At 41.0% G+C, this 26,921-nt stretch overlaps 2 protein-coding genes across 2 annotated transcripts in view; both read left to right on the top strand.

Moving 5' to 3' along the window:
- The first annotated feature begins 1,694 nt into the window (after nt 1-1,694).
- Nucleotides 1,695-11,078, top strand: LOC128769967 (solute carrier family 25 member 36-A-like). Its single transcript, XM_053884136.1, has 7 exons — nt 1,695-2,043; nt 3,455-3,619; nt 4,313-4,390; nt 6,000-6,100; nt 8,776-8,842; nt 8,920-9,209; nt 9,293-11,078. Exons 1-7 carry the CDS (start codon nt 2,003-2,005, stop codon nt 9,484-9,486), a joined length of 936 nt encoding a protein of 311 aa, XP_053740111.1. The 5' UTR covers nt 1,695-2,002; the 3' UTR covers nt 9,487-11,078.
- Nucleotides 11,079-12,116: 1,038 nt separating this feature from the next.
- Nucleotides 12,117-26,921, top strand: part of LOC128769210 (SPRY domain-containing SOCS box protein 4-like) — a 46,398-nt gene continuing 31,593 nt past the window's right edge. The window contains exon 1 of the mRNA XM_053882665.1: nt 12,117-12,295. The gene's annotated coding sequence lies outside the window, so the exon portion shown is untranslated. The remainder of the gene's footprint in view (nt 12,296-26,921) is intronic.

Here is a 26,921-nt window from a genome sequence, read left to right on the forward strand (position 1 = left end):
ATATAGATTAATTTTCCGACTGTAACTGACAGGACTGTAGCAATGCACACACAATGATAATAATGCACTTTTCATAGACAGTGACAATTGTTTTCAATTGTTTTCCTCATGAAAAAATGTCGTCATGGATGTCAAATATAGTGTGATAGTGTTAGACTTAGAAATCCCCTCAAATATTGCAAGTATTCCAAGAAAAATGGCATGTTTGCACAACCATCTATTTTGGGTACTTTGGACTTTCATCAATTACTAACTATTGATTTACAGATACAGTCACAAAAACAACACACCAAGCAGCTAGCGCCAAAAGATTTCCACCTCACATTTAAATAGAAAACTTTTGATAACCTCAATAACTGAAACACTGACAGCTTTCTTTTCTTAAGAATCAATAATGTGCTTTTTTTGTCTTCTAAATGACTCATGCACCGCGTGTCACTCACCATGCTACATGTGTTAAGCGTTGGACATCTGATAAGAATGCACCTAGGAAAGGTGACTCTATAGTGGCTTCAGATCTCTGAGACAGAAGTGGTCATACATATAAAACACACACTCACACAAATGTTTTAACTAGATAGAGATATTGTTTTCATATGAAACCACCAGACATAATAATCATACTGATCTGTTTTTTTTTTAACTTTGTTGATGATAAACCCTGTGTGGTATTGATATTGTATATTTGCATGTCATTTGTGGCAAGACAACATTAGATAACAGTTGTATATTTGCACAGAGTATTTATGTGTGCATCGATTTGCTAATGATGCCAGCCAGTGTTGGCTGCAACAACAAGTTATTTTCTTCAGCAGGAGGCCACTTTCAACACAGAAACAAAGGCATTTGCCACCTATTGTAATGTGCATTTCCAATCAGTGTCTTCCTCTATAGTCACTCCTATCACATGCATGCCCCGCAGTGACTCCTCTTTTTCATTTACCTGATCCAAATATCTTTTATTCAACATGTCCATTGTCTCCTCTCCTGACATCCTCTCCAAATGTCCTTTGATACACATAGAAAAAAAGGCAACATTTTGCAGGCTAAAACTAGTGGCAAGAGGTTTTGCTGTCATGAGACCAGCATAACTCAGAGCATGCGTTATTAGTTTAGACTTCACAAATGCGTGCAGTGACACTGCGCACATGACTCCCAACTTGCCGTACTATGCTCCTAATTACAAAAAAATTCCATTCAGCTGAGTTATTAAATCAACTACAGAGCCTGGCTGGTCCACAAAACTCATTCCATGAAAAAAATAATAATAAAAAAGTTGCATAATTCATTGCAAAAAAAAAACACACACTGCTTCAATACTGACGATGGGAATGTCAGGTTGACAAAGGACAGTGAGGTATAAACCATGTGAATGTCATAAAACGCATCAATATCACTGTATTGGCTGTAATAAATATGGTACTGTTACTCATAAGTTAAAAAAAAAGAAGCAAAATGTCCTAATTACTACAGTCAGTTCTACTAGAGCTGAACACGAGGTAAAAAAATCAGGAAAAAGTCATACAGTCCAACATCTCTGAGGTCCGTTCCCATGAAAAATAAAACAGGGTGTATTTTATTTGGCCTCGATCATGAGCTTCATTAGCTTTGAGCATGTGAACAGTGCGTGATACAGTGACGTCACGTGCCGAAGTGACCAATCACCGAGCTCGCTGACCAGCCTATGACGGTACAGTAAATACTACGCACCGACCTCCTTCTTGTCGCTGCGGCGATGAAAGCAGAGGACACCACCGGGGCATGTCAGTGGCTGTGACATATAAACGCCGGAGAGTCTCTGTTTTTGTTCGCTTATCGATCCGTTCGGCTAACCGGGTGTTGGTGCGTCGAAGGTAAGACGCCCGCTGAGTCTTTTGTCGGCCTCCCTGCCGCTCCGTCGACGACGTTTTCATCCCCCTGAAGGAGAGAGTCACCGGGACACAGACCCTTGTAACTCGACCACCAGCTCCGAGTTGCTCGGCTGAGCAGAGCATGCTAAATAATGAGCCAACGGGACACATTGGTTCATTTGTTTGCCGGAGGGTGAGTACAGTAAGACTGTTTTATTCAGTTGTTACTGTGCGTTCTCATAACACACGGTAGCTCGTGTTAGTTAGCGCATGCTTTAAATATTATGATGTGCACCTACTGATAATTCCAAATGAAATATTCTTTGCGATGGTTATTTACGGGGACGACACGTTTGAACGCCTTTACTTTGTCGTGTTTTCTTTCCGGTCTTAATGCGTGTTGCTAGCTTGATGTTGTGCTGCCTTGGTCACAACAAAGACGTGTTCACCGTCAATTTCAAGGAAGAAAACACGTCTCAATTCGTTTGTATGTTCACTGTTTGCGTATTTCCCGGATTGTTTGTTGAAAATAGAAAGCAAAGGTGAGTGGGCGTGTGAACACCGCATTAAGTGTGGAAAGCAATTTAAGGTAAAAAGTTCATGTTGTGGAGCAAACTGCTCTGTCCCAAGGCTTTGTTACTTTACTCAATAGATACGTGATCGTGAAGGTCTTTATTCAGGTGGAGTTCCAACGTGTATTGCAGAGTCTGGTCCAGATTCTATCTCGGAAATTCACACCTAACCGTAGATATGTAAATCTCGTTCTCTTGCCACATAAGGTCTCTGCCAGCAAGGCATCGAAACTCAAACGCTTTACCATGTATGTGATTGTAGCGATGCACAACCCTATCTTGATGTTCAGTCAGTCCCTCAGACGCTGCCTGCAAGACTAGGAAGTAGGCCAAGGGTCACCGCTGCCTGTATGCATGAGTGTGGGTTGGTCTTTTGAAAGGCAAATATAGCTCGTGCTGCTGAAGAGATCCGAGCAAGATCGAGACCGAGACAGATCTGCCAACAGATCATCCAGCTTGCTTCAAACCATTTGTGTTCTGTGAAAAAGCCAACTGACAAAATCTTATTTTCTATAAACAACTGTAAATATGATGCATTTGTAGAGCAAACGTCCACATCTTCCTCTCTGGTGGTCACTGAAACTTGTAGCTAGTGATTAGTCATCAGTAACTTGATTAAACAGTGATTTTATAGTCTAATCAGATGAAGAGTTTCAATTGCCAAAAGTCATTTTTCAAAAGTAAACATCAAAGTGAATTCCTTTCCGTCCAACAAGTTCATTCGTTTTAACACAGAGGATTCAGGTTTCACATGCTACAAGCCTTTGTCTGTCACCATTGTCTGAGTAGATTCCGTCCTAACATGACCAGAGTTTTTAAAGCGCACTACACCCTGTTAATTCTTGAGCTAGTAATGTGTCGGCACAGTACATCAAAACATGAGGTCAGGGTGTATAAATTTTTCCTGTATATGTTTATTTTGTATGGACTTGTCGTTTTAGCAAGCAGGATGTAAACAAAAGTGTGACATGGTGGAAGTCTTATAAATGGCCATGCAGACGTGTGACTTCTCTTTCTCCGCCTTGTTCATAGATGTGGAGGAACAGTTGGTGCAATCTTAACATGCCCTCTGGAAGTGGTGAAAACCAGACTGCAGTCCTCCTCAATCACGCTCTACATCTCTGAAGTCCAACTCAGCACTGTAAATGGAGCCAGTGTGGCCCGAGTCGCTCCGCCTGGGCCTCTGCATTGTCTCAAGTAAGAAGAATAGTCCTGATCTGACCTAGCAGATGAAGAAGTAAATATGTATTTCTAACATGATTATACGCAAATCGCTGCTGCTCTTAACACTTCTTATGTCCTAAGATTTTAGTCTGTTGACTGTTGCAAATCTAGAATCTAAACAAAGAAAAGTGCGGCGTACCAAGCATGATGCGTTCACATGATCCAGTGTTTTGACAAATGGTCACCCTGCACACCATCCAGTCCAGTATGACTGATCACTAATTTCCCGGTCTGGACTCAAAATGTCATGTGTGTGTGTGACGGTCTAGTTTTAGTTTGATATTTATGAGTTGTTTTCCCCTGATTCATGTCTACCATACCTTTCTTATTATGCAACAATACAATCTTGCCTCATTTGAAATTAAAAGATCTTGCTGGAATAGTATATACACAGTACTGTAAATACACTTGGTACATTTTCAAATCAATATGAAGATGATCGTTTAATGAATGTTTGTGTTAATAATTGATTAAAAAAACGATGTTCTTTGAACAAATCTAAAATAATGCTCAATGCTTAAATGTTCTTCCATCTTTTACACAAACATTGTAAGCATATTGTTAATCCAAAGCACACTGGGCTGAACAAAGAGGGCTTCCTGCATAAATCCATCTAATGAAAATAAAAGAAAAAGTGATAATGATTATGTTTGTTTTCCTCTGAAGGTTGATTCTGGAGAGAGAGGGTCCGCGTTCACTCTTCAGAGGACTGGGGCCAAACCTTGTAGGCGTGGCACCTTCCAGGTATGTGCTTCTTGGCTCACCTTTGTGACTCAAGCAATTCGATAAATGTAGTTGTATTTTAGGAGAGAAATATTGCAACGTATCAAACTCTTTGTGAGCTGCCAGCCGTTGACGGTTAATCTCTACGACTCATTTATTACGTCAAAGCTGAGTGTGCAGTTCTCTTTAACTTGTGAATATTTTTACATTTTATTAAAGCTGTTGCCTCTCCATGGTTTAAATCCCCGCAGTAATGAGCAGATTACTTCAGCCCCAGCGTGGTTATGGTTGCATAACTGCATGAACTCAGTCCACCGTCGTCTGAATGAAAAATGAGTGGACGCAGGCCATCTGTGACGCCATGATCATGTGACCATTGTACATAACACTACATTGTACAGTACATTGTTCCTTACCAACTGCCTCCTGTCTTATTTATTGCTTATTTCTTTTCTATGCCGAGGAGGTTTAATGTTGGCCAAAGATAAGCATCAACTCTCCTCAGCAATTTGAGTAGCTGACTTGTAAGAATAGACCACAGAGATCAGCCCTCTGTATTTCAATTATCCAGGACACCGCTTGACAAGTTAGGTGGTCATGCCAAGTCTGAGTTTTGAAATCCGTTTCACTTGTGAGCCACATACTTGTGTCGATTCCATAAAGATTAAGAACACATATTTTTGATATGAATTCCAAACTACATACATATTTTCAGTGTGAGTGCGACTCAACGCGGCTTCTGAACTATCAGTGCCTTGCTCAATGACACATGGGTTTCCGGACCGGAATCTTCTCACACAGGCTTTTGAGCATCTGAGCTCAGTTGCTGTAAATAAATGAAGGTGAACTCATTACAGATTTTAAAAGTCTCATTAAAATACCTCAGGCATGACAGTTACTTTTTCTTAGTCACTTTAAGTTGAGGCTGTCAGAAATGAGTGCCAGTCACCTCTAATGTCATGTCTTTTAACTTCCTCGTGGATGGCACAGCTGTCTTATTTGATCAAACCCCTGTCGTCTTTTCTGTGTTTCTTTCTCCCTGGAATGACATGTTGGAGCTGGAAGGTAAAACTGTTTTGATGCTGATGAGGACAAGGCTCAACAGGCTAGACGCTGACAGTCATTGGTGACACAGATATTTCCAAGTGGTGCAGCCTGCTCCACTTGCACGCACGCACTGACACTTTGGCACAGCTCACGTGCGGATCAAAAGATAATATTTAGCCTTCAAAGAAGGACAAGGTCGTGAAGGTGCAGTCAACTGGGTTCTTTTTGTCTCGGGCAGAAAAAGGCTGTGTGTTGTTATTCATGAAGTTGACTGTCCCGAAAACCGTGTGATTTCTTTCTTTGATAATTTAAGTTAATGTGTTTTTATGTTACAAGAGTTATCTGGCAAAGATGGAACGTCTCCAGAACAAACTGGAATGCATCCTCTGCTGCACCACACTAGAACCGTACATGGAGTGGCTTCAGTAATGTTGCATTAAGTGGAATGCAATGCAATGTAAATGAATGAACACGAACACCGACCTACCACCGACTGTCTTCCATCTAATGTTATTGATGTGGACAGCAGGTGGCAGTAGCAGTCTGATTTCTCCTGGCTCATGACATGTATTTACCTCCCCAGGGCGATCTACTTTGCTGCCTATTCTACAGCCAAAGAGAAACTGAACGGAGTGCTGGAGCCTGACTCCACCCAGGTCCACATGGTGTCTGCTGGGATGGCAGGTAAACAAGCCCCGTCTTTTTGTCTGTAATCTGTCAGCCTGTTTATCTGGACTTGTTCTCTGTCATTAATTTCTTTGCCTGCTTGCTAATCGCCTGGTGACTCAATAGTTTCTTAAATACAAAATGTAATGGAACCATTACCGGTCTATGATTCTCAGGGTCTATACGCAGGCCCTTTATCATTGTGTCTTACACCTTTTTTGGAGTAGTTTGGCATCAAAACCTTGAATGATTGCTAAAGTTAAATCACCCTTTTTGGTCAGTAAAGTCAGGAATGAGATTAATAGAAAGCACAATTTAAGACTCTGGATCTTGCCATATTGGATATTTAAATGTAATTATTTCTCAATATTTTTGTAAAACAAGTTTCTCTTCAGTATAATGAAGCCATTAAGAATAAACTTTTATTCTTTCATTAGTTATATTAAATTTGACATCTTAATTGTCTCAAACATTTGCTGTGCTAACAGGGATTCTTCTCTCCAGTCATACTAATCTTGACAGTGCTGCTTTGTTGCTTTGTAATTTGGAAATATGCATTTCTTGGTCCTCAAAGTTTAGGTTGTGCTTTCCTCTTCAAGCCCCATTGTTTCCCCTATTTTTTTCTATTTTGAATATACATACAATATTATACAATTTTCCAACCGCATTAGTGGATGCTTAAATTGCTTAACATCCCAGTTGTTACTCAAACAGTGTGGTCTGGGCCCCCTTCTTTGCTCTGTGTGTATAGAGGAGAAAGCGTGGCCCACAATGGTCGACCGGGGCCCCTGGCACTCGGGCGGACGCGTCAGGTAGCACCCCATTTCATTACACTGGTGATGTTCTTTTATCCATTTTGCTACAATAATGATGTTGCTTGTAGCAACGCTGGTTTGTAGTAGTCATCTCTACTATTAACTGAAACTTGTTGCTGTTTAGTCTTTGTTATAGTCATCCCCACCTCCTATATGGGCACACTCACACTAGAGAAAGTGAATCAGCATCATGACTTCTTCTCTACAGTTAGGATCACGCAAAGTCTCTCACAATGTGTGTACTTGTACTGAGCTAAAATAGTGGTGTAGTAACATCTTAAGTTTAAACGCACACACAAACAATAACAAATGGTGTCTTGAGCATCAGCCACTGTGCTTTTGGAAAGAAGGAAGACACTATTAAGCTTCTACTCATTGACTGACATGCAAACATGAAGGGTTAGGTAGCAACAGTGTCTAGGTTTGGCACAAAAATGCTAGTGTGAGTGCGCCCTCCGCCTCGTGTGTTGTTCCATCAACACGTCGGTTATTACATTCTGCACAACTTGAATGCTAACCTTGTCCCTGGAAGAGAAGCCTTTCTCTTTTCTCTCATCATTCGTCTGTTCATTCAGTTCTGCCTGTAAGATTTTCATCCTTGAGTCCTGTAACCAGCGCATATCACAGTCGCTGGCCAAGTTGTTTGAAGCTCAGAGCAGCGAGTGCAAGCCGACTGCTGACACTGTCAGGCTTTTCGGAGACTTTACATAGCAACAGGATAAACACTATGAATTACTACCACTTGTCTTCCACTTTTCCCGCCGTCACCTATTACTCATCAGTTTTAATATGACACATTTTTATTGTTCAAGCCTTGTCCGTGATCAGCTTGCTGTTTGCTTAGTGTAGTTTATGGATTTGCCCAGCTGACTCTCAAGATAAACTAAAGGGGAGGGCTGAGGAGGCCACACCTCTTCGTGAACCTGTACTGAGGGCGGGGTGGGTGAGACTGATGCTTGTGTGTGACTGTGGTACAGAAAAGCCTGTGTCTATTTTAGGGCTTTACTGTAAAGCCTTCACCCCTGCGTGATTGGGTGGGACAACCACCGCCGTCTGACCCCCCCAAAAAAATCTGCAGGCTACTAGCTGCAGCGGGGAGGAGCTGGAGGAGCTTTGCCCCTCCTTCGTGAGTACACGCTATAGACGCTACTATTTCCTCTTCATCCTCTTCTCCTTGTGTCAAACTCTCTTTTACGTAGGGCTTTGTTGCACTGATGCTTTACATGTGACCAACATCTCTTCATTCTCTTATTTCCTCTAAACACTTGACATGACTCTTGTGTCCAGGCCATGTCTCATGATGTCACTGCACATGAGGCACTCTGTACATGACTGTTTACAAACTAACATGTCTAAGATGTACATTGTATTTCAACTGAGGCTCACAACTGATGATAAGCATTAGAAAATGTGAATGTTAGTATCTGCCTTGTAAAACAATAATATGTATAACTGTATAATATAATTTTACTGCTCAAAGGTTTTAGTTCATTTGGAAATGCCTCAGCGGAATGGGAGCAATCTGATTTCTAAAACACGATGAAGACCTGTGAAGAAGAAGATTTTACACCAACAGCAATGTTTATGAGATGTAGTTGAGCATCTTTTATCTGTTACTTTAGCATCTTTAAGTTTGTATTCTTCACAGTGTGAGTAACTTTAAACTTATACATTTAAATACATTTTGTTCGCTCCCCTGTGTGACAATGTTAGACTGTATAAAACTGAGTATGAAACTGAGTTTATGCTCAACAACCTAGGTCAGTTTATTAGCTCTTATGATTTTGCCATGTCCTTTAAAAAGGACAGATGTAATGTATACTTCAATGTAACAGTGAAGGTCATGTGTCTGAAATTCTGTATTTCTGAATATTCCAGGCTTCACAGCCATCACCGCCACCAACCCAATCTGGCTGATCAAGACCCGCATGCAGCTGGACTCCAGGTGAAAGACTGTTTATGACATCACAGTCTTGAACTCTGAGATCATATTAATAATTGTGGTTCTCTGAACTGCCTCAGACACAAAGGTGAAAGGCGGATGAATGCATTTGAGTGTGTTCAACGGGTTTACCAGATGGACGGCCTGCGAGGGTTCTACAGGGGCATGTCCGCGTCCTACGCTGGCATTTCCGAGACCGTCATCCATTTCGTCATCTACGAGAGCATCAAGCGCAAGCTGCGTCAGTCCAAAGCTCACACCAGCGTGGACGAAGAGGACGAGTCTGTCAAAGACCCTTCTGACTTTGTTGGGATGATGCTCGCAGCAGCCACTTCGAAGACGTGCGCCACCACCATCGCCTACCCCCACGGTGAGCTGGACATGATATTCCAAACATACGAGACCATTTTTGCGTGACGTCTAAAAGTTAATCTCTCGCTTTTTTTGCTACAGAGGTTATCAGAACACGACTAAGAGAAGAAGGCAGCAAGTACAAGTCATTCTTCCGAACACTACTGACAGTCCCGAAGGAGGAGGGATACCGGGCTCTTTACCGAGGCCTGACCACACACCTCATCAGACAAATCCCCAACACGGCAATCATGATGTGCACATATGAAGTTGTGGTTTACCTACTAGGCCGTTAGCCAGCCATTCCCGTCTCATTCCCGTGTGCAGAGAGTAGGTGGTTCGCAAAAGACTGCGGCGTGTGGAGGATTGAGAACCGTTAGAATTGAACATGACGACCAAAGGAAAAGTAGAGTGCAAAGTTAGAGCAAGCATCAAGACCTCCAGCTCCTTCTACTTGGCTGTGATGTCAAATAGATGGAGCTGTAGGTCTTTGCAGGAGAGTGAATGAGACATGAAGAGAAATGGTTGAGCACCTGTGAAACATGGTACCTCAAAAAAAAAAGAACCTGCCTTAACAAAAGTGTTCACTTTGAAGTTCTGAAAGAGTAATGCTGGTTGACTTCTATGTTTGCTAGAAACACTATCAAAACCGAAGTTATGGTATAAAAGAATGTTTGATTTGAAAACAAGGATTTCTCATCACTATTCAAGTTGTTTTGCAGTACCATCGTTATGCTTTCACTCGGCCAAATACAATCCAGTCTGTTCCAGCATCTCATTCAGAACCCACCTGTTGTTTCTATTGAATGGAATGAAGTTTGACTCACTTTATGACCCAGTGCCTGGTGGCAATGCTGGAGTTGCCTTGCTTCATTATGTGCAAACAGAGGCACTCACAGCCCAGTTAGTCCTCATCACCTGTGACTTGTGACTCTCAAGCGAAAGCATCTGTCATTGCAATAGAGCTACTTGAATATAATGTAACGGTGCTGGGATTCCTTGGAAGATGAAGGAGCTATCACTACACCACCTGTGAATGTGTGACGTATACGATTTGCGCACCTGCGGTCATGCATGCCGGCATGTAAAATAGATCTACTCTAGACTTCTCTACGCTGAATATTAACCTGCCGAGATGGAAAAGCTTCTGTGCAAAACTGGCATCTTTCAGTTTCTCCTCTTCTTCCAGTGGCTTCCAACTGACCTAATAACATGCACTTTTGTGGCCTTCAGAGGCCTGTGTTTTGCAATTAATTGCGTGGACAGTATAAAGTGTACATGATAGACGAAAATGTATTTTGCAAAACAATTCTTATACTAGATATATTGTACAGTATATTGTGTCCTGTAGTTGTGATTGAAGAATGTCTACTTTGTGTGTATATGTAATTTAATGCACATCCTTTATCTTGAAGTCCATATATTGTGCTTTTTTTATTTTTATTTTTTGCATTTGATTTGTTTATGTGCAATTAAGCTTTGTTTAACATGAATTTTTCATTTATTTTTTCCTGTGAAACATAAACTGTGATGTAAGCATTAGTGCTTACCAGTGATCTAACAAATGCTGGAAACTTTTTTTTTTTTTAGTTGTCATGCTACACTTGGCATTTCTTTGGATAAACGTGAGAATTTCTTTGATACATTTGATCAGAATCCCATATTTTTCAACACTGGTCTCACATTGCCTGTTCCTGAACTAAGATGTATTTCTGCAGTATTATTACAGGCAAATACACGTTACAGACCTACGTCTCAATTCTCTCTAGCATTTTCCTGCCCCGTTTATGCATTTGACGCTGTTGTAGGGTTACTGCTGAGTTGTTCATTTGCTTTCCTGTTGAGTGTTATTAACTTTGTCTACATTGCTGTAATACTTGAGGTCAAATTACCAAAACTTGACTTTAAAATACATCTGGACTGATGCTCCAACAGATGTCAGTGGAGTTGTGGATCCTCAGTGTGGCTGTTATTGTCATGTGTGTAATCTTATAAGCATAAATAAAAAAAAAATCTTAACACACACCAGGTGTCTGACTTTTTATTGCTAGCTCTGTACTTGCTTATCTTTGCCACAAGGGTGAGCTCATGTTCTTTACGCAATGTCAATAAGTCTGAACGCTTCATCTAATGGGGAAGAATTACTGACCACAATTGGCAACTTATTTCGTCTTGTATTTAAGGAAAAAAAGAATTAAGATGACGACTGACTAACCTGATGGATCGTTTACTTATGACACCATCAGCATTGCTTTTGAGGTCATAAAACGGTGATTTCATGAATAAATACCTACAGTTCATTGCCTTGAATAGCAAATATTATGGAAGAGGATTAGGGCCAGTGAAGAAGAAAAAACTTAATAGTGAGATTTTAATATCAGAATCTCACTACTGACTTTTAATTCTGACTTTAAAGTGATAATTCTGACTTTTTTTTCTCATAATTCTCACTTCTGACTTTAATGTCAGATTTCTCACTCCTGACTTTCATCTCATAATTTTCAGTTTGAAGTCAGAATTCTCAGAAAAAAAGTCAGAATTCTGCCATTTATTTATTTTTCTTTAGTGGTCCGAATCCTCTTCCGTAAAATATTGTCTACTAAATGTCTAAAAAGATGTAGACTCAGATCATATAATGGGAATTACGTTTTCATTTGGCACTGTGGATAACACTTAAAATTTCCATGTAGTGATAACTGTGAACATACTTCTGTGGTCATTTGTGTTGTAAAAGTAAACATTACAGTAACCTGTAAAGTATAAAAACTGCTGTTGCAAAAATAAATAAATAAATTCAGACTTTACAAGATGTCTCCAAACGCACCATTCTACCTTTAACCAATCAGATAAGAGCAGATCCTCCTGCTGTGTTAGAGGTGACCAATCGGCGCATTCGCTGCTGAGTAAACGCAAACATCGGGTTCCCGTCTGCCAGTCTGAGTGGAACTGCTGCTTCCCGCAACAAAGAGAACGCTGACTAAATGTGGTGCGGCTAAAACAACATTGTTTCAGACCAAGTTGAAGTGGAGAAGACGCAGTTTTACTCGAGGAGCTGACCGTCAACACGGAAGACGTCAATTTGGAGCGAGTTTGAGTTTCTGTTCGGTGAGTGACTCTGTTTACTCCGGGTGAACTGACTGCGGGGTCGCGAGGATTTCTGCCAATGACGCGAATGTAGTTTTGGCAACATAGTAAAATGATAGAAATTGAAATAGCGTTTCGGTGGGAGGAGGTTAAAATATTCGAACTTACTTATGTAAGGGAACTGCAATTCTTCTGGCACTGCGTGGCCAAGCTGTGTCAATGATGTCACCTTCTCTGTCATCCTAATTCAGACCGTGTTATTTGCCCATGACAGTGTGAAGTCAACACACTCGACGTTTAATATAAAAGATGGCAGTTAAATACAGCTCCTTTCTCATGTCCAAACTAGGGTCTCCCGTGTTGCCAGTTCTACTATTCGTTGTATTCTATGGAAATCACAACCTGTCATGCAACATTTGTTCATGACCGAACTTTCATTATTTCATTTCTTCCCTCATGTTTTCTCCTGCCATTTCAATGATGTGGATGCCTCATTGAAGCTGCTTGAAGTTGTCAGTCCACCAAGGGTCTCAACGTGTACTTGCTTTGTGTAACATGATGACTTACCCTGTTGAAAAACAGATGACACTCAGATAGGAAGAGGACTACTTCATTTATTAGAGCTTTAAGTTAACACGGCGAAGAGTGTCTAAAACATCAAGCTTATGGTTAATTCAAAATGAAACAAATGTTATTTAAGATACTGAGTTAAATTCCCTGTTTAGTCTATTGATGAGTCTGACTTCAAGTGGTCACTTCCCTCTGCAGCTTTATGATGGCTGTGGGAACCAGGGCAAGGGAAAATTGTGCGCAGGTAGTTAGAGTATGAGCGTGAAAGGATAGAGAAGATTGTGTGAAAGATTGTGTCTTGGTGCAAGTGCACTTTGCGATTTAACAGTTAAAGTGTTGGTACATGTGTCCCTGCTGGATTCTACTCCTTGATGGATTGCCTGTCTGGATGAAGGATGAGGGGAGGGATGGGTGGATAGAGAGGAGGAGGGGATGAAGTATTGTAATTGTGACAGAGGGTCATTTATCTGTCTCCAGAATTTGACCAGCCGGTCACTTCGGGTGCTCGGGCGGTACGCGACAACCGCTCTCCGCCGCTGTCCAATGCTCCCTTCTCATGTTCCGCCCTCACTTTCCATATGTTCCTCAGGTAAAGCTATATGTGGCTGAAACAAGGATACCAGATATCGGGCAAAAAATGCATGTATAACTAATGACTCAGGCATTTTTTTTAATGCCCTGATATTTTAACTTTCCAAAGTCTGTATTCGGCACATATTTCTCTCGATTCCTTTTCTGAAATGTGTCACCTCTACGACACCTTCATTGCTGTCATATATTCTGATAGAATCACTTACTTTGGCAAAATGTCCCGAATAGTTCCTGATTAATTCTCAAGATATAACTGTCATATATTGTGCATGGTATAGGAATCACATTTTGATGCAGTCTGTCACTGTCCCATACTGCTCCGAAAAGATGTCTCATTTCTCCTCATCTCTGGAGAGAGTGTTGACAGAACAGCTGATTCAATGACTGTCACCGAAGAGCAGGATGTTTCAGACATGACTTGGGTGAAGGATTGGCTTCCTCATGAATGTTTACAAGAGAGTTCTTAATTTTTATTCCTTCGCAACGGGCCTTCATGAACAGTTTCACTTTCGTTTTTTTTATTTTGGTTTCTGACAATATATATGTATATTTATGAAATGGTTGTTTTGTTTTTAAGCCACTGTTATAAACAGTTCAACTTCACCAAACCTCAGCAAGATCTTGTGAATTTCTGGCGTCACAACTTTAAGATGTCCTTGTATGGCACTTGTTGAGCCCTACTGAACGGAAAAACTGCTAATAGCATTCGTCTTATGAGCGATAATTTGTTTTGTATACTGTTTGTTTACTGATTTTAGTCTTCGTTCTTAAGTGTGCTTGGAATTTTGATGTGATAGCAAGAAGAATTCTAAGCGCAAGAGGAGGAATTCTGTTGGTATTGTTTAAAGATTGTGTGCTGATTTTGTTTTATGTTGATATGGGTCAGTGGCAGGCACATGTGTGATCTCTCCTAAGCTTACACAGCTACAAACCAAGTCAGACAAACCAGTGTTCCCGTGCACTTCTGAGCACTGGAGTCAATAGCAATGACATTAACAGCTGGGGAGGAAAACAAACAGGATGGTGACATGTTCCTTCTGCCCTTGACAGGTACTTAGTGTATCAGCACGGCACGCGACATGTGCATTATCATCTAAAATGGCGTGACTGTTTTTTACTCAGTTCCCCGGAGGCAGAAGTGACCCTTGACTAAGCAATGGGTGCCCCCATGTGGCCTCATGTTGAAGCTCAGTTTGTGTGCTCATACGTTTTGACAAAACTCATAATATGGGGTGGAAAAAAACAGGCATGTTTTGCAGTTTAGGGCGTCCCCAGGGTGCCCAGATGCCCCTCTAGCTATAAAGCCTGTTTACATTACTATTTGACAACACTGATCTCCTTCTCATCTCCAAACTTTTCACTAATTTAGTGATGCAATTCTTGGACATATCGTTGGCGGCGGTACCTGGGGTCATGCGAGGGTGTTACGTCTTTCAACTTGTGCCCCCTGATGAGCCTGGATGTCTCTGTTCACAGGGTGATGGCTGTTCTAAAGTTGGTTTCCATGTTTTCAAGGAAGTTGATCCACCCTCAGCTTCCAGTCTGTTTTCTATTACCAGTTGATGCAAGAGTTTGAAATGACAAATGAAATGCACGTTGCAGTGGAACTCCTTCTTGGAAATTCTGAGAGTATTTCCTGGTGTTTCTCGTTTAAGTGCACCACACTAGCTGAGCAGTAGGTTGTGTTGTGATGCAAGATAGTGTTTCATTTAAGGGCCCCACCTATGGAACATGGATTACTTTTGTTTTGTTCTGCACGGATATATGTCAACCAGATTCTCTGAATTGTCCCAAATAATGTCACATCTTCTCAAATTGAACATTGAACATTTTCAGAGTTTCAGGAAGGTAACAGCGTTGTCTTGTGCATATAAATTATGCTGTCTTTGGAGCACTCAAAGTATTTTATTGGGCATTGTGTGTGACAGCCAAGCTTATAGAGCAGGGGTGAGCAATTCATTTTCTTAAAGGGCCATATTTTGTACTTTGAGTTCTGTGAAGGGTCATCAAGTCATGTTGCTTATAATGTGATATTTGATTATACATTATTTCCTTTTACAGACAATACATTTTAGTTAAATATTCTTTCAGTGTATTTTATATGTTATGTTTGATAAATTTTTACAATAAAGAGTTTAACTTTTCAATAGAATTGTTACAAGGGAAGAAAAAGGGAAATAAACCAGGGAAATACAGTAAATACAGAATAAGAAATACTGAAATTAATACAGTAGAATTGCTTTTCCAGGTAAGCTCTGATCTCATTAGGGCCACACAAACACAGGCAACGGGACACACGCGGCACCTGGGCCGCACGTTGCCCTCTTCTATTATAGAGAGTCTGAATCTACGGAGCAGGTGTCTGATGACTCATTGACACTCGGGAAAATGTGATGGGATGAAGGCACCATGAGTTTTGTAACTGTTTGCTGCGAATGTGTCTGCCTGCGTGTTGAAACAAAAGGATTTCCCATCAGACTCCCAGCCTCAAAGAGGTCTCAGTTATCATCCCTGAGTGTTTTTGTAACTGGAATCCTCCCTGGCTCCTTCATCTATTTACTCGTGCATCTAAAAATAGAGCAGACGCTACTTCGAGTCCTGGTTTCCTCACATTATATCCTCCATCACATTAGGCTTGATATGACACTCCGGCTTGTAAGGGATAAATTACTGGGAATACTGCTGAAATCAACACTGTTTCTGCTGCAAGTGTTTTTTTTCATCCCCTGTTATTATCAGTAATTAATGCGGATGTGAAGTGGCTGTGTTTTGACGAAGGTTTAACTGGCACGACAGCTTCTACTGTTATGGATTGCGCTGAAGATGTTATATGATGTGTGTCTGTACTGCCTAATATCCCTTGTGAATAGCTGCTACTCCCTGAAGAGGCCCGCACAGCTTCCGCGTAGACACTATATTTACATAAATGTGCTGTCAGTTTATATAGAAAATAAGATCATCCTGCCAAATCTTTTGGCTGTGATATGCATTTGCCGGTGCGTTTTCGTCCATTAGACTTTGTATATGTTTGCATGGCATGCAAACAAGTTCTCCATTAGCTTCGTAGTCAGACTCGAAAATAAGGATGTGGTATGATAGCATGAGAAGATGTAGCTTGTGACTTGTGAATGGATTTCCCCCTTTTTTTTTAAACCAAAGTGATTCTACAGTTTTGTCTGTTTAGGCGTTTTAATTTAAAACTCCATCTTTGATGTATGGCTACAGTTTCTGAATTCCATTCTAAAATATCTATTTAGTGCTGTTAAATTTCGAGAAATATATTTTTGGTGCCTGTCTAAGCCTAACCCCTGAACTTGGCATTGACCTCTCAATGTAGCTTCACTTGTTTTACTACCTCTAGATTTGTGTTGGTCTTATGAGTCAGTTAGCCACTACATTTGTAGTTGACCCCTGAATTTCCTATAGTCACATGTTTCTCCCTTAACCTTGATTTTGAACCCCACCTTATTTAGTCCTAACTAGATTCTTGTCATCGTCCAGACCACCACTTTTGATCTTAAATTTGGCATTTTCATAGATCAAACGATTGTTGATAACAACTAAAAACACATTCTTCAAAACGTCCTGGATGAATTGAGAAACTTGACCAGAACTCATTTGAAAACTCAAGTTGAATATTTATTTTCAAACTGAATCAAACCACATATGGCATCGTAATGGGGTCCTTGTATGCCCATACACTACTAGCATTTTATGCTAATGCGATGCTACGATCTCTCAGGCACATTCTTTTATTCCCAGAATAAAACTGACTGAACACATACCATGATGTTTCAAATACATCGATGTTCTACAGAGCACAAGCTGGTCAATCACTATTCTTTTCTCTTGCTGTCATACAGCTAGCTAACGCTAGCCTTGCAAAGTCAAACCATGGATTGGAAACGCGGCTTGGAAACGCGCAGTGAAATTCTTCGCCCATCTAAACTCCACATTGTTTAATCGCACGGCCCCAGATAGCCTGCGGTTTCCTAAGAGGGCTTTTTATTCGAAACAATCCCAGGCAGTTTAAGCCTTTTTATTTGGAAAGTAAATAAACTCCTCCTGCCTCTGTATTTACTCGCCCTGCCCTGGCCTCTTTGTCCTTCACTCAGCCATTCGAACCGAGGTGCTCATTAGTGCTGGGACAGCATGTGCTTATATTTTTGACGTTATTCTCCATTCTGCTTCTCCACTTTCTCTTAGTTCTCCTCCTCATCCTACTATCCAGCCTTAATCACGGTGCGTTTAAGTTCTCATGAATATTTAGATGCTGGGGTGGGGGGGTATCTGGGGAGACCCATGTGTGCCTGGTCTCACCCAATTATAAAGACACGCATGTTTTATTACTTCAGGAGACATGGTGGCCTCACAGTGCTTTGCCAAGGACTCTAACACACACTGCTCTTCTAACCATTAAAATCAAACAATGGACTCCATTTACGTCTTCATAACAGTGTGAAGTTCTCTTCGTATGACATTAATAAGTTTTGTAAACCCTTGATTTAATGGTCTGACAACCCAGATGCTCCACCAGCAGGGGGATGGTGATTATGCGGCTGGTCTGGACTTGCAGCTGCTCTTTTCCAGCATCCTTTTGTGAACCAGTGAGCTAATGACAGACACCAGAGCTTAACAGATGAGGGTCAAGGCTGTGTGGATGGTCTTTATGCCAGGCAAAATCGTGCAAGGCTCCACTCATTACCTTCTGGGATGTGAAGTCTTTCAGTGATTCGGGACAGAACCGAAGACAGTTTGTTGACCAGCTTTGGGACAAAGGTTGTTAAAAATCTAACACTAATTGTTTGTCCAGATGATGAGAATATTATTGTGTGGATTGTTTAATGATGTACTGATGATTCACAGGTTAGAGCATGTACAGCAACATATAGTGGTGGATTCAAGAAGGGATGGGCAATAATTTATTGTACACGATATACCGTCAAACACAATCTCCATGATGACAATTCTGTGTCTCGCGATAAATTCGATAAACACGTGACACGCTCACTGCATTGGACTTGCATACATGACCCGCAACGGCGTCCCGCTCTCTCCAGCGCCACAGCGTTTGACAGCCAACACCGGCATGTGACAGTTGGTTCACAATCGTAGTTTTAAACTTATTTTTAATACAGGGAACCTTTGATAATTATTGGTCGACTCTGAATCTCTCGATCCGTGTTTATTTTATTAGATGGAGTGGTTCTCATAGGTCGCCTGCCTCATATCAACACATGAAGGTCTCCCGCTGCGCTGGCACCTCGGCGAAACACCGTGGTGAAAATAGTTGCATACTGGACAATGAACCCTAATCGCAGACACACTCTCACAGGCAGCGCTAATGCTACGACCCGGCATCAGTTCGGGACCATCAACAAATTCTAAAACGTTCAAAGTAAATCCTCACTAAGGCAAAGAAAAACAACCATTTTAGGAGAGAGAATTGTGAAAATGTTTTTCATCACACAAGACAAATGACTGACAGTTTGTATCATGATTTCGAGAATACAATATGACTAAATGACCATTTATTGAGATACAGCAGACAGACGGCTCAATTTAACCCCTAAATAAAACGACTGGGTTCTATGAGAGATATGAAACATTGAATTTCTCATCTCTGCACATATAACTATTATATTTAGACATAAACAAATAATGATGTTGGAGACAAACTCCACTTACAAGTTTCATCATAAAACAGTTTCAAGAGAGACTGTAGTGTGTCCAACACATGAAATAGATTGAAAATGTATTTATCATGATACTATTGTTAGCGCTGAAATTACAACATTTATCGTGACCCCTTAACTTCGAGGTACGTTTACACACATCAATTCCAACATCTTTTCAGAACAAGGTTCGATTGGGAACTGGACGACGACAATGAACGACATTGTCATGGTGCAGCAGCGGTTTCAGAAGGTGTGAATTTTCACGCCGTTTTCACTGGCGCCGTCGTCATTTAAACGTGGCCTTTTTTCAATTCATATGCAAATATATTGGTGAAGGTGTGTATTCTCTCAGCTACCGTGTTGAGAATAAATGAATCACTCCATGGTAGTATGTATACTTTTTAATGAATTCATGAGGAACACATCAGAGCTGACCTCTGATCAAGGGATAGAGTTGTTTCCTCAGGCGACAATCTGCATTTATATTACACTGGAACCAAGCTATAGAGCCATAGCTCTATATCATGGCTTGTTTATTTTAAGTTAAGTGAAGCAAATGGTTTTATACTTTAGAATATGGGAATGTCCTGTATTTAAGCAGGATTTTGTCTGGGTTTACTGTTGTAATTTGGGCAAATTATTCAAAATAAGTCATTATTTATTTTGATTTTAGGTTTGGTTGAGTGTTGGGTACAATTAAAAGAATTTCACAAAAGCAAAGATTCAGTTGGGCACCATGTTCTTCGTTCTTTCTCTGCTTTCACCAGTCTTTTTTATCACCCAGCTTTCTGCTATAGTGGGTATTTTTCATAAAAACAAAATCTTCCGTTTCCCCTAGCCACAAAATGGGAAGTTCACTTGGAAGTTGTTGCTCGACCATCTTTAATGATTGACTGCATACAGAAGACGGGGAACATGACACACATTTAACCGGACGTCTTCTCATCCAGCTGTTTGAGCACTGCGGTCACGACAGCAGATGCAGTTTGTCCCATTGCCACCATGTGAAAGCTTTCATCAGGCCACTTCACAGCCTCCCGAGCGGAAACTAGATCACCACCACATGCTGCGAAGGCATGCTGCTGCCGCACTGAAACACATGGGGATGATTATACTCACTCCAAGACACACAAACACGCGTGTCAGTGCTGCTAAGAGTAGACCACAGTTTCATGAGCTGTGTCACTGGTCTGTGAGGAGTTGAGCTGGGTGCATGCATGTGGCCCTGGCGCAGGCTTGGCTTGATCATTTTATTGAGATAACTTGAGAAAGATGTTCAATCAGCTTTCACATTACTTGCATGTGTGCCACTTGGTGACGTGAACCAAGTGCAAATAGTGTGTTTAAACACTTCCTTATGGATGCTATAAAGGATTGCACTGCGTCTTTCAAGTAGCTGAGCTGCTTGATAATAGCTTAGAGCGTTGGAAAAACTTCTATTGATCAAAGAAAAATGTCACAACAGGCTTGTCATATTTCTCCCCTTAATCTTTCTATTTCAGTGAGCAAATTCAGCTGGCAGTATTGTGACATACAGATGGAAAACAAGCCCTGCAGTCCTATATAATTGTCTCGGCGTGAATTTCTCCTAACCTACCTGAGGTGTGGAGTGTGAAAGGATAAATGCGGCTCTGCTCGGCAGATGTCATTGTGATTTGATTTATATACAGAATTTAAACAGTAGGCATTGCCTGTTGTTTTACACTTGCCTTACACTCTACCGTCTTTACTCCTGTCGCTGCCTCGTGTGCGTTCAGATTATAAATTGAAAGTTGTGTTCAGAGGGTTGTGTTTTATTGTCAGACACCAAACCAGGCGGTTCAGATGTGAGCGTGGAACCATTGTTTTATTATTGTCTGCTAGCTAGTCCATGATTGACTACATCCACATGTTTTTAAATTAATTCACTCTGTAACTCTGTGTCAAGAAGCATTGGATAGGGTGAGTGAAAACACCAGACCCGTGTGGACGAACAGCGTGTCTGGCACAGAACTTGTTTTGATATGACCTACTCTGTGTGGTTGGATTCTAATTTGACAATATTCAGTCCTCTTTTGTGGAAATGTCTTGAATTATGCCGGTGTACTCCCGGTGCCAGTTGTGCTAATGGACTTCACCAGCACGTTGTTTTTTTTTTTTTTCCACGTCAGGCTGTTCAAATGTTCCTGGAGCGATTGTTGGATTATGCAATTATGTTTGCTATTTGCGCTTGTCTGTTATGCTAGCAAAGACAGTAAATATGGGATTTGGGCTGACTGTGCCTCACTGTTCATTGCTATAACCTGAGGTGAAATGACAAATCTTCTTGATCAACAGAGTCACAGACCGCAATATGATGACGCAAATACACTTTAAGGAGCAGGTGATAATTCCAGATGCATTTGCAGCAGTGACAAACACTCCCAACGGCACAGATTTAACTTGAACTTTAAGACATGACTGCAGTTGATTCGGTCACAGACTACGTCAAACATCATCATAAATAAGATGAATAATCTACCCTAGATCAGTTGCATGAACATGAGTACTTCGCTGCTCATAACTGCTACTACTTCTACTACTGATAATAATTAGATCGTGACATTTATTGGAAGTCCAGAGTTATGTAAAGTGTACTCAATCTGCCAACATCATTGTCGATTGTCACATTTTAATTTGTTGGTTTAATAACATCACTTTGTCCAGTTGTTGAAGAGCCACTCATGAGAATCATCCTAATTCCTTCTATCACGACTCAAGTTACAGATGACAATTGTTGTTACTCTGTGTTAATATCAGCATCTATATCCAAAAGAAAAATTAATCGGAATGTCAGTTTTGTGCTGCCCGACTGTCAAGTATGTCAAATTGCTGAGCGCAACGAGCACTGTCAGTGCACATGCTGCAATCATTCGTGCATGTGTGGAATTACATTGTCTCCTAAGACGGAGAATTGAAGCCTGAAATTGAAATGACTCAAATGCCAAAAATACTTCTGAATCTGAAAAATGTTGCATACGAAAGTCATTTAACTGGCTACCCTGAGACTGGTTTAGACTCAGTTTTTGTTGAAAGTGATTTGAGCTTAAGTGTATTACATTACTTGAAGTTACGCTCTCATAAAAGACACACATTGTACCCAGTTGTAGCTGAACTGTTGAATGTGTGAAAACATGCTTCACACTCTTAGTGTGTGTAATCTTTTGTGTTGTAGATCCTAGAGCAGAATTACAAAATGAGCTTTCCCTGAATCAGATGATGGAGTATGTTCAATGCGGGAGGGAATCTTTGTGTGTCAGTCAGTAGAAGTATGGGCAAGAGATAGGAGCGCGACATCAGGGTGACATTACGCCGCCTACGTTATTGCCCATGATTTATTAATGTATTTTGTTTTTCATTCAGCAGGAATGTGGATCTGAAGATATTTTTTTTTACCTGTTCGGATTATTCTGCTGATGTTTACAGTCTTGTTCTACAGTTGCACATGCTCCGCTGATATTTGTCAATGACTGGCTGACATTGCATATTTCAACACCTCCTGTAATTTATCAAAAAACAACTATTGCATTTGTTTAAGTCTGTTTAGTCTCCTCAGGTTTTTCTGAGTCTGTAACAGATCGGACTGGTAGCCTTGAATAAGTCAAAGACATGTGAGGAGGATGAGGCAGTGAAACCCGAGTCTGCGCAGGTGACACAAAAACAATGTGTCCCCAAACATGTCACTTTTTGAACTAGTTTAACTGTCTTGTTGATTCTTCTCTTCATAAACTTGCTTTTTAGGTGAAGGTTTCCAGTTCATCCGCCGCCTTGTGAAACGTCCATATTCTGTTCAAAAGAAGAGCTCCAGGGGAATATTTGCTCCTGTCAAGCTGTAAAGCGGGGCGAGCATGGAGAGATGGAGATATGGAAATGATTGATACAAAGCTCATTATACTGTCTCTATATTTAGACCTCCACGTTCCCGTCTCTTATTCTTCCTGCTCACGGAGGAGACTGTCCTCCCTGTAGGTCTACGTCCCACTAAAGTCTGTGGCCTCTTTCGCCGTGTGCGTACTTCTGTTGTCTTGGCAACGCTAAGTGGTGTCTGGTGTTATCTGGAGAGTTTGTGTATAATAGGCTGAAGATGATCTTTTGTTTTGGGGAAAAATTCAGTCATCATTTTGACCTTTATAATTCGAGTTCTTAACCGTGTTAAGGATTACTATGTTCGTAATAGAGTTGGGCTTTACAAATATGCTGTGTTAGTACAGTGTGAGATGGTGAAAGTATTCTAAAAATGTTCTGATGTAATACAGGCAAGGAGAACCTTATAAAGAAGTGCGAGATCATGAATATGGAATGCCTTTTAGCCGCCCCCAAATCTTAAGACTCTAACTTGCCCATGTCGATTTGGGACAAAAATCATATCACAAAAATGTTTTTTGTCTCAGTTTATTAATATTTCTATCACTATTTAAGAAACCATTGAGCTATTTATGATGTGTCCTTTTGTCATTTTCCTTGTGCACCTTCAGAGTCCATTGGTCTTGGACAATGTTTTTCAGCGCAAGACATTACATAACATTAATAAGATACAGATGACTCTTAAGGATTTCAAAACAGAAGCAGTTTGATTCAACAGTCACGCAGTTAGCGCTAGCATGGCTACCCAGCCTTTGAATTTGTGAGCATAATCATGGCTAATATAGCAACAGTTGGCCGCAATTTCTATTTCTTTTCTCCAATACAACGTATTGACATTCACAGGTCAGGTCACATGACAGGTCTCATCCATTCAGCGCACTGCAGTGCCAATTGATAGCTCCATTCATAATGCTTCGGAGGAAACATGTGCCAGATGTGTAAATAAAACAGCATTTCTCAACCATATTCAATTCTGTTGCTTTTACGTAATTCTTAAAGTCCATGCAAAAGAAATGCATACAAATCACTGTTGTTCATGGAGGTTTTTGGTGTATTTCTGAGATGTGTCCATACATCTGCATGACTGAAAGCTTTTGGTGCATCCTGGATTTTAAAACATGGCTTTGGAATGAATATTAGGATTTTTTTTTTAGATAACAGCTCAAAGTGACTCATGGGATCAGAACTAGATACCAAACTGCAAAGTCATGGATATGACACCCAAGTCCTTTACACGTTTCTGGCTAAACTGCCCTCAGCGTGTTCCACATACATCACCGTGCCTCATTTCTCGCCCGAGTTCTCATCTATCATTGAGGAAGAGTCACCATCTTGTGGGCTTCACTTTTGGTTCCAAACCTGCAAAAACAATTAAGACTCTGTCATGCAAGTGTAGTTAAATTTGGGAGTCATTAATAGCTATAGTAGCAGTGAGAGTGAGGACATGTGGTCAGACAAGGACACAGAAACGAGACTAAGCCAGATACCTGCAGCGAACTGCTAATCCTAAAGTAAAGTAGATTAATGCAGCCCCCTCCACATACATCTACTTCAGACTGTCTGGAGGAAATGAATCGGCGGATGCAGACCAACTTCCCTCGCTGTCTGCTTTAACCATCCGCTGTTCGTTGAACTTGTAACCCTGTTGCAATGTCTGTCTTCTTCCCGCTTAACTGTGTAGTTTATTTCTTTTCTCACAATTGTGTTCCTGGATTCTATGTTCAGAGAGTACTAGAGACTGTGTTTGTGCCATCATATTTGTTTGTTGTTAAAACATTACAACGTCACATACAGGCCGGGCATATGAACTACATAGTATTAAGTTATTAGTTATTGTGTTGCACTTTTTGAGACAGGGGAAAAAAAGGATTGAATAGAAAAAATATGCGCACGTGTGGATTAGCCTCACAGACTGCCAGTAAAGGATGTCCCTCGTCTTTCAGAGGCACATCCTGCTGTGGAAGTGACCACTTGGCAGACCAGGTCCAGATGGCACATGGCAACATGAGTCTGCAAATACCTAAAAAAGTGGATGGATTGAATTTAAACTTCGGTTTTATTGACCACTCATTCAAATAGATTGCAAGTTGTAGGTCTTATTAGAAGCATTTATGGTGTCCCCTGATGCTGTGGAGAGCAATGCATCTACCCTTCTGATGTCCTCTTCTATTGTGTTGCCTTTAATTCGCTTAATGCTTCCATGGCTCCAGCTGGCCAGTGGGGAGAGCGACTTCTGTAATTGTGCACATTAGCATGGTGACTGTGTCCTCAGCAGCTTGTCCTCACAGGTTTGGACATTCATCTGTAATGATGTGTACAACACAAGCACGGTTTTCAGAATCAATCACCAGATCAGATCACTTTGTTGGCTCTTTGTCAACCTTGTGTACATTTAATCAGCGCCTGTGTGATGAGCGTATCTAGTTGTGGCGTATTGATGGCCTTTTGTTACCTTTGAACTCAGGGCCTGACACCTAAATGGGATAAAGATACAATGCTGTTGACTCAACACCAAAGCAAGATAAACTGTCAGCCTGACATCTGCTGCTTGCTGCTCCATGTTTTGAGACTCAGTGGTTCTGTGTTTCTGCATGGGAAACAACAGTTGGAACCTTCGTAGAATCTCCAGAAAAGTATCTAGTTCATCATATTTATTTGTCTAATTAAACTTTAAGTTTTAAATTATTTTTGGCTGTGAAATTAGCATTTTCTCTGCTTGTTGGAGGGGAGTTTTCAGAAATCTATTTCATCTTTCATCGGCACACAGAGCCCCAAAATAACAACCCAGATACAAGCCAGTTTTGCATAATATGGAGCCTTTAAAAATGATTCAAAATGCTACTTACTTGTCGCAGTACGATGGAGGCAGTTTAAAAGATTAAGAGACTGTAATTTACTGTCGGTACTTCAAGGTTCCATCGCTCCACCCAGATGTTCATCATTATGATGTGGTCCACTGTATCTGTCATGTCATCTTTATCCGTATTCTGTTGCGATTCTACGGCACATCTTCTTCAGGCCCATTTAATTGAAGGACTTGCCCTTTGTAAGACATTTAATTGACAAATGATACAGCAGTGTAATGAGAGTCAGCGATTGGAGGCTAAATTTGTGTGCTTTTCACGCTCCGGTGTGAGGGAGACGGCCACCTATCATGCACTGGTGTGTGTGTTAATGATTTAAAGTCTCTGTGGGACACTGAGATGACGACTTGGCACGTGGCAACTAGAGGTCAGGAGTGACAGACGCAGACCAGCAGCTGTTTGGAAAAGTGAGAAAGGGAGGGTACACAGTCGGCGGGGAGAAGAGATGGGGGAGTGGAGGGAAGGGGGAGTCACTGTATAATGAAAAAAAGTGGGTGGAGAGGATTGGCAAGGGAGATGCTGAATTGATGGATGGATGAGCAGGGATAAAAGACATGTAAGAGAAAGCTGGGGGAATGGACAGAAAAAGGCTTCAAACTGAAACTCAAGGGTTAGAGATTTAATTTAAAAGACAAATCCCTGAAACTAGCTGTAAAGTGTCTGATAATGTCTCCTTATATTTGATTGCTTTACAGTTGTTTGCTCATGATTCTTTTGGTTATTCCCGACTTATATTCTCTAACTGTTTCTTCAAACTGAGTGAAAATGGAAACCGCGTGTTCCAATGACATCTGAAGACGCTGCAGACAGTTCCAAACTAAGCCTTTGTTTCTCAGTTGTCGCCCTTGTTACAATATTCATCTTAGGAGCAAACACAAGAAGCTCAGATGGTTACTTCGTTTAAGAAAACGATAATTTCTGAACTTCCGAGGATCTATGTGAAACTAGACACCAATTAAAGGGACTGACTGGTCGAGAGAGAAAAGGGTGTCCATGCTATTCAAAGTGACAGTAAAAGCTTCTGCTAATGAAATGGAGCAGGAGCATGGAAGGTTTGTGTGT

Source organism: Synchiropus splendidus, chromosome 13 (genome assembly GCF_027744825.2).
Source record: "Synchiropus splendidus isolate RoL2022-P1 chromosome 13, RoL_Sspl_1.0, whole genome shotgun sequence".
Lineage (NCBI taxonomy): Eukaryota > Metazoa > Chordata > Actinopteri > Syngnathiformes > Callionymidae > Synchiropus > Synchiropus splendidus.